General features: G+C 36.9%; 2 protein-coding genes across 2 annotated transcripts; one reads left to right on the top strand and one right to left on the bottom strand.

The window, feature by feature from the left end:
• Positions 1–8859: 8859 nt before the first annotated feature.
• LOC128238097 (uncharacterized) lies at positions 8860–9862 on the bottom strand. Its single transcript, XM_052953671.1, has 3 exons — positions 9830–9862; positions 9495–9561; positions 8860–9407 (listed from the first exon to the last, which is right to left on the bottom strand). The coding sequence occupies exons 1-3, from the start codon at positions 9860–9862 to the stop codon at positions 8860–8862; spliced, it is 648 nt and encodes a 215-aa protein (XP_052809631.1).
• Positions 9863–12038: 2176 nt separating this feature from the next.
• Positions 12039–13382, top strand: LOC128238095 (uncharacterized). Its single transcript, XM_052953669.1, has one exon. It carries the CDS (start codon positions 12039–12041, stop codon positions 13380–13382), a length of 1344 nt encoding a protein of 447 aa, XP_052809629.1.
• The last annotated feature ends 1603 nt before the right edge of the window (positions 13383–14985 follow it).

The raw sequence follows: 14985 nt of genomic DNA, 5'->3' as shown, positions 1-14985 counted from the left end.
AAAGAAGGCCCATTGTAACAACAAGGAAATAGATTGTGTTAAATTAAATGTGCTTGTTTAAGAGAAAATATTTATTGTAACCTCAAAGAATGTTCGTTTTATGAATATTTAGATGTTTCCTTATAGTTGAAGCACTCTATTTCCTCTAGAAAAATCGTGAACACACAGAAAATGTACTTGACAGTCATTGAAATGATCATATGGTTCATGACATGCATGAATCATTACATCGGATTAAATGCATGCATGGACTAAATGTCAACATTTTCTCAACAGTTATAGGAATACCCTATGAAATGTAAGTTTTCAGTCATACTTTGCCGTGTTATTTTTCACACCATGCCTTGCCATTAAAACAACATTACTATTCTGTAAAATCATTGATTGCCTTGTGCAGAGTTTTGTGGGTTGTGGTAGGATGGGTGTGAGCTTGGCACCCAGTCAGCTTTACCAGCTGAAATCTATGCATGCCTTCAGAATATTTCAAACTTCTGAAGCATTGAAAGATCATGGCTCCAAGTCCGCCATTATACATCACATGAATTTCAAATAAATTGCAACATCTATAGCCTGTCGATCTACCTTTTCCATACTTTCGTAGAGACAGTTATTTTTTTAATTAATTATAAGTAAATAGGTGCAACTTATAAAACTTGTGCAGAAGGATTTATTGCACAATTGACCACAGAACAGTTCAGAAAAACGAAGGTCAAACACATACTATGTGTTTTAGAAGTCTTATGCAGAAACGATATCATACACATTATTTGTTCAAATTATGTCAACATAACCCCCTTGATCAAACATTTTAATACATTTTAATACATACAAACCATCCAATCAAATACTTTGATATGGGCGGACATAATATTGTATATATTAAAAACTCCAAATATCTGATTTGTACAACACATGGTGATATTTATCATGGTAAAATAAGTCAATGAATAGTATATATCTTAGGGTATATTGTTATCATACAATATTTCTAATACTACGTAATTGTTTTTACAATCTAACAGTCTAATAAACAAGAGTAAACGGGTGAGTACATGTATACTTTTCACCAATTGTACAATAAGCTTAATATCTGTTTACTTTGGAATCGAATGTTTTCTATCACATTTCACGTTGTCGTATTGTATTGCAATCATATATACGTTGAAGTATTGTAGTGCAATCATATTCACGTTGACGTATTGTATTGCAATCATATATACCTTGAAGTATTGTAGTGCAATCATATTCATCTTGACGTATTGAATTGCAATCATATATACGTTGAAGTATTGTAGTGCAATCATATTCACGTTGAAGTATTGTATTGCAATCATATATACGTTGAAGTATTGTAGTGCAATCATATATACGTTGACGTATTGTATTGCAATCATATACATGTTGACGTATTGTATCGTAAACACATATAAACACACACAAGTTGACGTATTGTGATAATATCATATACACGTTGGCGTATTGTATCGTAAACACATACAAGTTGACGTATTGTGTTTCTATCATATACACGTTGACGTATTGTATCGTAAACACATGTAAACACACACAAGTTGACGTATTGTGTTGCAATCATATACACGTTGACGTATTGTATTGTAACCACACACAAGTTGACGTATTTTATTGCAATCATATATACGTTGACGTATTGTTTTGTAACCACACACAAGTTGACGTATTGTATTGCAGTCATATATACGTTGACGTATTGTATTGCAACCACGTACAAGTTGACGTATTGTATTGCAATCATATATACGTTGACGTATTGTATTGCAACCACGCACAAATTGACGTATTGTGTTGCAATCATATACACGTTGACATATTTAATTGTAAACAAATACAAGTGATGTATTGTATTGCAATCTTATTCACGTTGACGTATTGTATTACAATCATATATACGTTGACATATTTTATTGTAAACACATACAAGTTGACGTATTGTGTTGCAATCATATATACGTTGACGCATTGTGTTACAATCATTACACGTTGACGTATTGTATTGCAGTCATATACACGTTGATATATTTTATTGTAATCATATTCACGTTGACGTATTATATTGCAATCATATTCACGTTGACATATTGTATTGCAAGCATATCAACGTTGACATATTGTATGTTAACAAATACAAGTTGTCGTATTGTAGTGCAATCATATTCACGTTGACGTATTATATTGTAAAAAATACAAGTTGACGTATCGTATTGTAATCATTTTCACGTTGACGTATTGTATTGTATCATATTCACATTGACGTATTTTATTGTAATCATATACGCGTTGACGTATTGTATTGTTAAAAACAAATTGACGCTTTGTATTGTAATCATATCCACGTTGATGTTTTGTATCATAAACAGAAACATGTTGACATATTTTATTGTAAACATATACATGTTTGTGTATAAGTTGACATATTGTATTATAATCATATCCGCGTTGACGTATTGTTTCATAAATACATACACGTTGACGTATAGTATTGTACTCATATATACGTTGAAGTATTGTATTGTAAACATATACACGTTGACGTATTGTTTTGCAATCATATATACGTTGACGTATTGTATTGCAATCTTATACACGTTGACGTATTGTATCGTAAACACATATAAACACACGCAAGTTGACGTATTGTGATACTATCATATACACGTTGGCGTACTGTATCGTAAACACATACAAGTTGACGTAGTGTGTTACTATCATATACACGTTGACGTATTGTAACGTAAACACATATAAACACACACAAGTTGACGTATTGTGTTACTATCATATACACGTTGACGTATTGTATTGTAAACACATACAAGTTGACGTATTGTGTTGCAATCATATACACGTTGACGTATTGTGTTACAATCATTACACGTTGACGTATTGTATTGCAGTCATATTCACGTTGATATATTTTATTGTAATCATATTCACGTTGACGTATTATATTGCAATCATATTCACGTTGACATATTGTATTGCAAGCATATCAACGTTGACGTATTGTATGTTAAACAAATACAAGTTGTCGTATTGTAGTGCAATCATATTCACGTTGACGTATTATATTGTAAAAAATACAAGTTGACGTATCGTATTGTAATAATTTTCACGTTGACGTATTGTATTGTATCATATTCATATTGACGTATTTTATTGTAATCATATACACGTTGACGTATTGTATTGTTAAAAACAAATTGACGCTTTGTATTGTAATCATATCCACGTTGATGTTTTGTATCATAAACAGAAACATGTTGACATATTTTATTGTAAACATATACATGTTTGTGTATAAGTTGACGTATTGTATTATAATCATATCCGCGTTGACGTTTTGTTTCATAAATACATACACGTTGACGTATAGTATTGTACTCATACATACGTTGAAGTATTGTATTGTAAACATATACACGTTGACGTATTGTATTACAATCATATATACGTTGACGTATTGTATTGCAATCATATACACGTTGATGTATTGTATCGTAAACACATATAAACACACACAAGTTGACGTATTGTGATACTATCATATACACGTTGGCGTATTGTATCGTAAACACATATAAATACACACAAGTTGACGTATTGTGTTACTATCATATACACGTTGACGTATTGTATCGTAAACACATACAAGTTGACGTATTGTGTTGCAATCATATACACGTTGACGTATTGTATGGTAACCACACACAAGTTGACGTATTGTATTGCAATCATATATACGTTGACGTATTGTTTTGTAACCACGCACAAGTTGACGTATTGTATTGCAATCATATATACGTTGACGTATTGTATTGCAACCACGCACAGGTTGACGTATTGTGTTGCAATCATATTTACGTTGACGTATTGTATTGCAACCACGCACAAGTTGACGTATTGTATTGCAATCATATATACGTTGACGTATTGTATTGCAACCACGCACAAGTTGACGTATTGTATTGCAATCATATATACGTTGACGTATTGTATTACAACCACGCACAAGTTGACGTATTGGGTTGCAATCATATACACGTTGACATATTTAATTGTAAACAAATACATGTTGACGTATTGTATTGCAATCATATTCACCTTCACGTATTGTATTGTAATCATATTCAAGTTGACGTATTGTATTGTAATCATATACATGTTGACGTATTGTATTGTAATCATATACATGTTGACGTATTGTATTGTAATCATATACCTGTTGACGTATTGAATTGCAATCATATACATGTTGACGTATTTTATTGCAATCATATACACGTTGAGGTATTGTATTGCAATCATATTCACGTTGACGTATTGTATTGCAATCATATACATGTTGACGTATTGTATTGTAATCATATACATGTTGACGTATTGTATTGTAATCATATACCTGTTGACGTATTGAATTGCAATCATATACATGTTGACGTATTTTATTGCAATCATATACATGTTGACGTATTGTATTGTAATCATATACACGTTGACGTATTGTATTGTAATCATATACATGTTGACGTATTGAATTGCAATCATATACACGTTGACGTATTGCATCGTAATCACATATTGTGTTACTATCATATACACGTTGACGTTTTTGATTGTAAACACATACAGATTGACGTAATCTATTGCAATCATATAAACGTTGAGGTATTGTATTGTAACCACACACAAGTTGACGTATTGTATTGTAATCATATACATGTTGACGTATTGAATTGCAATCATATACATGTTGACGTATTGTATTGCAATCATATACATGTTGACGTATTGTATTGTAATCATATACACGTTGACGTATTGTATTGTAATCATATACATGTTGACGTATTGAATTGCAATCATATACACGTTGACGTATTGTATCGTAATCACATACAAGTTGATGTTTTGTTTTTCAATCATATACACGTTGACGTTTTTGATTGTAAACACATACAGATTTACGTAATCTATTGCAATCATATACACGTTGTCGTCAACGTGTATATGGTTATCATAAAACACGTGATGGTTATACGATTTTAATAAAATACTTCAACAGTTTACCGAGTTTCCGCAAAACAGCCTGCGCGAGGGTCGGGATGAACCTATCTTACACGAGCGGCTATGGTAGATGCTTTTTCTCCCATCTCAGTTAAACAAAATTAAGTAAAAATGTATTTTTTGCTGGAACTCTTTTGTGCTTAGTGAAAATAATTGCGTACGGATATGCAATAAATCGTGGTTGTCATGGATATTCGCGCAGTGATTCAGAGTATGTAAATGGTCCGATCGGTCTTTAAATAGTTCTAAAAAGAGTGAAGCATTATTTCTTGAAAGCTGCGTGAAAACTGTTTTCTGGTGACATATGAAGCGAGAAATAATTAACTAGCGTTCTAAATATTGCCACAAGACAAGGTTTCAAAGATGTGCCACAGACGAGAGTCTTCAACAAGGGAGGTAATTACACTGTGGTGACCATTAAAAGAAGTTCCATCCGGGCATTTTATCTTTCATCCGGGCCGCGTCATACCGAAAGACGTTAAAAATTGGTACAAGTAGCTCCCTTGCCAGGCGCTCGGCATTTAAAGGGTAGTGCTTGGAAAAGTGGTGTACTCAGTACTGGTGTAACCCTAGGAAAATTGTACCCCGTGTATCGGTGCTTTACACCGAGCACGTAAAAGAACCAAGGGGTCTCTTCGAAAAGAGCTAGGGTATCGCACCCGGACTTCCTTGTATCCATAAACTCCCTCTTCAGCGTGCTGTCCCTTCAGCAAAAAAAATCAAACTGGACCCCGTTGGAAATAAGTGCTTGCACTTTCACGGGTTATCCTTGACCGCAAGGTCTAAAGAAGTACATACATACATACAATAGTTTTCATGTATATTGTTATGCGATGAAACGCGATCCGAACATATCCGGAGATGTTACGTTCATCGATTGATAAACGCAATTGCCGAAAGGCAGTTCATTTAAGGAATGGAAGTTGTGGTGTAAATATTTGTTTGTAACATCTCAAACAGTCAAGCACACGTAATGTGAGGAGCCGTCAATGTGTTCAGCACGTTACAGCAGGAGCAGGTTTGGCACGTTTATGAAGAAAAACATGATTTATGTAACAATGCCTTGTATAACATTATTTTGCATATATATCTACTATATAGAAGGACAGAAAGATTTCATTAATTGATTGAAGGCTTGTAATAACCAAAGAAATACAAGAATATAGCTTTCAAAACATATTAAAGACCAGTGTAATGAAAAGATACATTCTAGCGGAATCTTTGAAGGAAAACCCCCATACAAACGACCCTGAAAAGCATCATTAAAAATTGTATAGTATGATGTTAGCCTCCATTCATCGATGTATGGTATATAGTTACCCTCCATTCATCGATGTATGGTATGTGGTTACTCTCCATTCAACGATGTAGGGTATGTAGTTACTCTCCATTCATCGATGTAGGATATGTAGTTACTCTCCATTCATCGATGTATGGTATATAGTTACTCTCCATTCATCGATGTATGGTATGCAGTTACTCTCCATTCATCGATGTATAGTATGTAGTTACTCTCCATTCATCGATGTATGGTATGTTGTTCCTCTCCAATTATCGATGTAGGGTATGTAGTTACTCTCAAATTATCGATGTAGGGTATGTAGTTACTCTCCAATTATCGATGTAGGGTATGTAGTTACTCTCCAATTATCGATGTAGGGTATGTAGTTACTCTCCAATTATCGATGTAGGGTATGTAGTTACTCTCCAATTATCGATGTAGGGTATGTTGTTACTCTCCAATTATCGATGTAGGGTATGTAGTTACTCTCCAATCATCGATGTAGGGTATGTAGTTACTCTCCATTCATCGATGTAGGGTATGTAGTTCCTCTCCATTCATCGATACTCTCCAATTATCGATGTAGGGTATGTTGTTACTCTCCAATTATCGATGTAGGGTATGTAGTTACTCTCCAATTATCGATGTAGGGTATATAGTTACTTTCCATTCATCGATGTATGGTATTTGATTACTCTCCATTCATCGATGTATGGTATTTGGTAACTCTCCATTGTAAAAAATTGGATAAGTTTTCAATTACAAATGTTTCTTTTAAATGTCTTAATGTTCTTTTTCTTTTTTCGTGTGTTTCAGCTGCGGCCCTCAAGCGCCATTTTGTTTCCATGAGGACCGACCACCACAAGCTGATGAAAGATACCAAGAAGAAAAGCGGATCTGGTGGCGGGAAGAGGATGACCCCTCTCCAGAGTTTCAAGTTGCCAGCTTACGCATTCCTAGACCCCTACCACAAGCCTCGGACACAGTCAGAGACATGCGGAAAGGTAAGCATCTGCAAGTAGAATTTGAAGCAAGAAATAATTAATTAGCGTTCTAAATATTACCATAAGACAAGATTTCCTTGATGCTACTGACGACAGTCTTCAACAATGGAGGTAATTATAATGTGGTGACCGTTAAAAAGGAGTTCCATACGGGCATTTTATCTTCGCCCGTGGGCAAGATAAGAATATCTAGCATGGTTAAATTATTGGATCTACTTATCTGAGGTGGGAGAAATATTCTTCTTTTGCACTACAGTAATGTTTGTCTTAGTCCAATTCTTATCCATTCTCCTTATGCATTATTATCCATTCTTACCATTACAATATCTCTTGTACAACAGTTGCGAAGTATCGTAAAACTGCATTTGTTACCCATTCTTAACTTATGCATTCTTACCTTATCCATTCTTGCACACAACTCAAATGACATTTTTTGCTTGCTTATGCTTCAGGTCGGAGGCGATGATGGTGGTGACGAGTCGGAGTCGGGCGACAACATGTCAGTGGCAGATGAGCAGGGTCCCAACATAGTGGCGACGGCAGAGACGAAGAAGCCATCCGCGTCCAAGTCGTCAAAGAAGGGGTTGTCGGAAGTCTTGGTGCACCTTACAATTAAATGCTATGTTACATGTTCTGTTCACAGGTGCAGGCTTGGCAGACCACAATTGCAGCACAGAAGGTGGAGCGGACGGCCTGGGCAGAGTGGCTGGTGTCGGTGCAGAGCAAGCTACCCGAGGCGCGTTACCGGGACTACCAGACCGATTCAGGTACAGGTCGAATAATTGAATTGTAAAATCATTATTGAAAGATCACATGATTTAAAGGTTAAATAACTAAAGAAAAATCTACCAAAGTAAAAACTATAGTAAAAATAGACTGCTCTTGATATTTTTACAATGCCACTTCTTGTTAAAAGGTCAAAGACTGGAAATAATAAACACTCTGTGGTTTTTTACTAGTTTTAAGTCCACAGGTTTTATTTCAACCCAATTCTTTTTTTTTAGATCTATATATTTTATTAGTGTTTCTACACAAAAAATACAAAGGAAATGATTTATATTTATTAAACATCTCTTTTATTTCAATGTAAAAACATATTCATCAAATCTTACAATTAACATATTTATACATGTAGAAGGCAAAGGTATGAATGAGTCAATTGATCACAAGCATGAATGTTATACAAAAGTCAATTGTCTATGGCAAAATCCTGCCAGGGGACACTTCCTGCAGGACTATTGAAGTAATTCTTGAGATAAGCCCTCTGCTCCTTGCCAGCCGCAGTGGTTCTTGGTCCGCGGCCTGCTGCCTGCACGTTTTGCTTGACAGTGTTGTCTCTCCAAGCCCCTGGGAGGAGTTAACCCTGGTCGTCCTCGCGGTCGAGGTCCGCATTCTGGAGCCGTGGGTAGCGTATCATCATAATGTTGTGGAGGGTCAGGCACGCCTTGGCACGCCTAACCTTCGCCGGCCTCAGTCCCATGTGGTCAGCAGGCATCTGAAGCAGTTGGCCAGGATCCCAAACGCGTTCTCTACGACGCGGCGCCCTCGGGAAAACCTGTAGTTGCAGATCCTCTCTTGCCTTGACAGGTAGCGGTGCGAGTACGGCTTCATTAGGTACGTGCGAAGAGGGAAAGCGTCATCCCCAACAATGAAATATGGAGTGTCTTGGTCGTCGTTGGGCAGCGGGTCCTGCGGGGGGAGACCGAGAGTGCCCTGGCGTAGCGCGGGCTCCAGCTGCGAGCGGTTGAAGATGCCCGCGTCTGATGATGCACCGTTGGCTCCCACATCGACCCAGAGGAACTTGTAGTAAGCGTCCACAAGCGCAAGCATCACTGTGCAGAAGAAACCCTTGAAGTTGTAGTACAGCGTGCCACTCTTTGGCGGTTTCTGAATGGCGATGTGCTTGCCGTCCAATGCCCCGCGACAATGAGGGAAGTTCCACTTGTTCTGTAACTGTTGTGCCACTTCCCACCAGGCGTCTTCGGTCGACGGAGTCTCCCACACCTCAGCCTGGTACTCTTAGAAGTTGGCGTGGCAGACCTCCGGCACAAACAGCGAGATGGTGTTGTGGGGGACTCGAAACGCGAAGGCCAGGTCGTGGTAACTGGCGCCAGTGGCCAGGAAGCGGAGCGTGATCGCCAATTTAGACCAAGCTCCAAGGGAGCCCTCTGCCTGAAACACAAAAAAGAGAAAAAATACCATTACAATCTTGCAGTATAAAATATATTTGGAACATATATGTTTGCAAAATTTGAAGTAAATATTCACCACAAGTTCAGCTAAACTTCCGTTGTCTTCTTGGCGATGCGTGGCCCCATGCGTGGCGGTGGTATGCACGGCCTCAGTATGATGCCTGTTGCTGTGACAGATGCGTTAAGGATTATTTGACCGATGAGGACCGATGTTGGGGCATCGCTCACACCACCGATTACCACCGGACTTTGGCCACCGGTCGGAAATCTGACTGAGGCATAACGGTGATGCAAAGAAAATGAGCTGTCGACACTTCCGTGGTGCAGCTGTGCCCTATGCTTATACACATGCGTGAGTTCGATTTATATTTTGTTTGATAATTTTATTAAACGGACATATTTCGTTTCAATATTGTGCGAACTGTGGTGCCATGAGCTTTTCTCCCGAAACGGACTCGTGCATATTTTAACATCTGTAAAATGCATTTCAAGTTCACATCGTAACTTACACACACCGTAAGAGCATTCTGGCGCATGCACATATAATTGTTATGTATAATTTTTACGGCGGAACACAACAAAACTAATAAGCACTTCTTAAAAAGGAAATTTGCACATATTTATAAAAAATAAATGGCGCTGTTTGCCTAGTGGTGGCGCTGTGGAGTAGTGGTGGCGCTTTAGTTATTTGTGAACTTAAGTGATTCACACAACCAATCCCCTTGCTTGTTTATGTGAGCTAAGGGCCATCGAGGCCCTCTTGTTTTAAAAGTGCAAATCTGCAGAACCCAGAATATTTCCATTTTTATTGTACCAATACTCAATTATGTATATAAGAAAGTGTTGCATTTAATACAGCTGGGAAAGTTAATAGGGATTGTCAGTAAACCACAATGTCCTTGTGATCAAAATCAGCCGATCGAGGAGCGCTGGGAAAATGTCGGTTAACAATGAAGCATTTGTGTGTTACATACTTTTCAAATATACGATAAATTGTATAAATAATCGAGATATTTTCTCACTATGCCTTGGAATGTTGTAAAACAGCAACAACAAACAAAATCATGAATACATACGCCAGTAACAATAACAACTAGAAAGGAAAACAAGAAACAGCGCATTTGATTTCAAATCTAAAAGTTGCTTTAAAGATGCACTCTTACTCCCACATAAGTTTTACCCAAATTAATACTATTGTTGTAATCTCCCAATAAGGATGAACGAATGTCGAAAATAGTGGTTCTTCTGAAGGTACCGAGTTTAATTTGAAAGAAGTGTGCATAAAACCTGGTATTTCTAAGCTATGAGACTATAGAAGATCACAGTAAATCTTAGCATTCACCAGTCATTTTTTTGCGTTTTCAGCTATTAAATACACGTGTCAAATATGTTATCAGTAATTAATATTTTTAAATAAGTAGTTAAAGGTTTATCAATCAAAATTTATGGTTGTTATACATGTGTATGTATTGATTTGGAATAAGAGTGTCGCTTTAATAACAAGACTCGTCCCTTTGTTTATGGAGATCTTGTAATTGAAATGATAAAATTTTGATAATAAATTCGGTGTGTTCTGAAGTGAATTTAATAATGTCTTTTAGATATAAGGATTCTATGAGAACTTTTTGTTATATTGGTATAATAATACATAATCAAGTTACAGACTTCAAACATGTAATTTATTTCAATTTGAAATACTGTTAATATCATTTCCGGGGATTGCTGCTTTTTTCCCTTCGTCTGTTACTTTTTTTTTTTATAGTACATCGATCTGGACCTAAACGAATCAATGATTAATAATTATGTAATAGGAATAATTAACATGACTAATATGATGATTTTGTCTATTTTTCATTTTACCACGATCCTTAAGATATTTTATTGCATGTTTAATACCTTTAAATCAAATGCAGAAAATTGTGGTAAACATGGTTCCCATTATCTGATTGCGGTCCTATCTCAAGCATGGCAATAGTGCAGCAAGCTAACCATGAAATGAACACCTCATGAGATCTACCAAGCGTGGAAGCCTGAACAACTGGCAGGCTGATATCGGAGATACCCATGGAAAATGCTGCAGCACGGCCAGAAACTATACTGGAGCGATAGAGAGAGAACGCTCCTATCTGTTAACATAGAAGGTCGATCATCTGGTATATATAATGGAGAGATGTTCAAGTGCTTGTGGGATGAATTTTACTTATCAGAGTGACGTGTTCGACTTTGAATTGCATTTCTCAATAATGTTAAGCTGTGGCATGTTAACAAACATCGTGTGAAATATTGCTGAAACATTCATCTTTTTGAACGGAACTGTTCGTTATAATATTTTAATAAGAAAATACTTTACATCGGTATTTTGAACATATAATAACATAGTGACAGACTGTGTACATCGTCTTCATTAATATGGACATAAATATTGCAATTATTGACAGTGAAGACAAACGGATAAACATGTTGGAAAATAAAACTAATGATTATTCTTTATTCAATACAACACTGAGGGATGAGTTTAACACAGAGTTTAGTGACAAAGTTTTTCCGGTCAGCATTGTGTTTGGACTTAGCGCGTGCTTTGGATTTTTTGCCAACATTTTGGTGATTTACATATATGGCATCAAGTACAAACGATGCAACTTCAAGTACTTCCTGCTTGTGCTTGGTCTGATAGGACTGGGCCAGTGCACCGTCATGTTACCAACACAGATGGCGGAGATGCACTACTGGTTCAACTTCCCCACCTCATGGCTCTGTCGTGTGTCCGCCTATGTGTTTGGCTACACCGTGATACACTGCTACTCAATCCTCCTCCTGATCGCCGTCGACCGCTTCCGGAAGGTATGCCGTCCCTACGACTGGCAGATACAGCCGGCCACCGCCCGAAACCTCTGTATTATCGTCTCCTTTGCCTCTCTGTTCTTCGCAGCCCCTCCGGGCATAGTTAGCGGTCACCACAAGTTTGTTACGACGTACAACGACGCCAATATAACGGTCACAGTCTGTGGCACCGACGATATCTTCAATAAGCGCGACTGGGCTGTTTATTTCCTGCTTCTGTTCGGTGGCGTTCCTGTATCGGTCATCATCGTCGTCACATGCACGCTGTACGGTATGATACTTAAACAGTTCCATACCCATGGGTCAGCGGTTATACTAAAGAGCCTGTATAACCAATCTCCGTCTAAACTGAACCTGGAAATCATTGACAATCAAAAAGACGAGCAAAACAACATTCAGATTACAAATCAAAATGTGACCAGCAGTATAAGTACAGCACAGACAACAATCAAACACACGTTATCGAAATCTGAGCTGTCCGATATTCCTGATTCGCCTTCGCAAAGCCTCAAAAGACACAAACAACTCAACAAAGTGTTTAACGCACTTTTCCCCAATCGCGGGGGTAGTGTCTACAGCGAGAGGTCAGAGAGCGCAAAGAGCTTCCGGAAAACAAACTCAAAGCGTGCTATAAGGGACAAACTCCTTAGAAAGACCCTCATTATGCTCATAATAACAGTGACCTGCATTTTGGGGTTATTAATCACATTCAGCCTACACATTGTGGCCGAAGATGTCAATAATAACGTGCTCAGCATCCCGTCAGTCATTCTCAACATTTTCGTTATATTCCATAGAGGTAGTGTGTCCATCATTTGTGCCCTGTTTCCAATTATCTACGGTATTCGTGATCATAAGTTTCGTCACTATGTTCGCCATATGATTCCTAGAAAACGATCCGCAGCACACAACATTAAAATGGTTGATTGTGTTGCAGCTAAGGAGGAGTCAAAGTGTTAACGAATTATGAATTTACTCTGAAGTTGTCTTCGTAATAAGAATTGTTTGTTGTGATTATCTGAATATTCAGACTTATTACGCAGGATGTACCTAAATATTATGTTACAAAAAGTTGTTAAATATTTGAGTTGAAAAACAAACAAACTGTAACGATCTTGAACAGTTTCGTCTTGCGCTATGCAAAGTATTCTATAATTAGTATGACCATACTGTATTTTACAAGCAAAGGCGTTTCTTTTGTATTTCATGTCATTAAAGTATAAGTAATATCCCATACGAAATCATTTATTATAAGTAAAAAATATCTTTAAAAAAAGTGATTCCGTAAATGAGTGTGTTGCTCAGAGCACAGCTTCGGGCATAAATAATCTTTATAAACTATACATTTCCACTGATTATGTGCTATTTTACACTCAGTATTGTTATTTTGTAATAAAATCAAAGTATTATTTTTGTAACATTTATGTTTTGTTTGCTTTCATTGTGCATTGTGTTGATAATAAAATTAAATGAATAAAACATTTCTTCATGATAGTTTCTTTTCTAAAAAAAACCTAAATATCCTGTTTATCTGTTGAATTACAGTACAGTCGAACACCGTTGGCTCGAACTCGCTTGGCTCGAATACCTCGTTCCCTCGAACTAAATGTAATGAACCGATTTCTATTAACTGAATGTAAACATTCCCGCTTGGCTCGACATTCCCGAGGCTCGACGTTATTTAGCCGGTTCCTAAGACTTCGAACCAACGGGGTTCGACTGTTTGTCTAATTAATCAATTTTGGAGATGTACGTGTTGTTGAGCACTCGTATTAAGCTCTTCTATTTTCATTGACTGTAAGAAGGCGACTACCTCACCATTTATAATTTTGTGAGTCTTAGATATGCGTAGGAACGCTCACACGGGCATAAGAGAACGAAATTTCAAGGGAAAAAAATCCGACGGACCCCCTTAAAAGCCCAAGCAAACACCACCTACACATCTGGGTCAATCTAACTACGGCCCTGATAAACGATGCACTTGTATAGACTGGGTGTGTTGTGTTAAGTGTATGTTATTGAATGGTTATTTCGATTTGTCCTTTAATCCTTGTACTAAAATACCACAATAAGTCTTCACTGCTTGTCCCTAGAGTTTCAATAATATACATGGCTGTATCTGCGGCACAAAGAAATCTTACGACCGTCAGAAATGTACCTGACTATCTAATACATTTCAAAATGAAAATTAATCTTGTACTTGAATGAGCTCAAGTCGTCTAAGAAGACATATGGTAAAATAAATGTTCTATCAGAAATAGATAATTCTCAAAACTGAAGAAGATAACTATAAGTTATGTTGAAGACTATTACGCAACCTATCTGCATGGGGTACGTAGTATAATGCAGAGAGAAGACTTAAACATTCTGAATTATTTTTTCTTTAACAGTTTATGATAAATATCGCCACTAATAATAAAATGAAATAAGGAATGTTTCGTAAGCTGTAGCGTGAGAAGTTGCGCTTTGATCTCCCGCTATTTTTTTCATTTATTTCTAACAAAGGCAGTATCTATACCTTAACAATAAATCATTTTATGGCGGCGTTATTTCTCAGAAAATT

Source organism: Mya arenaria, chromosome 6 (assembly GCF_026914265.1).
Source record: "Mya arenaria isolate MELC-2E11 chromosome 6, ASM2691426v1".
NCBI classification, from domain to species: domain Eukaryota; kingdom Metazoa; phylum Mollusca; class Bivalvia; order Myida; family Myidae; genus Mya; species Mya arenaria.
The sequence above is the reverse complement of the archived record's forward strand: the minus strand, read 5'-3'. Positions and strand labels throughout refer to the sequence as shown.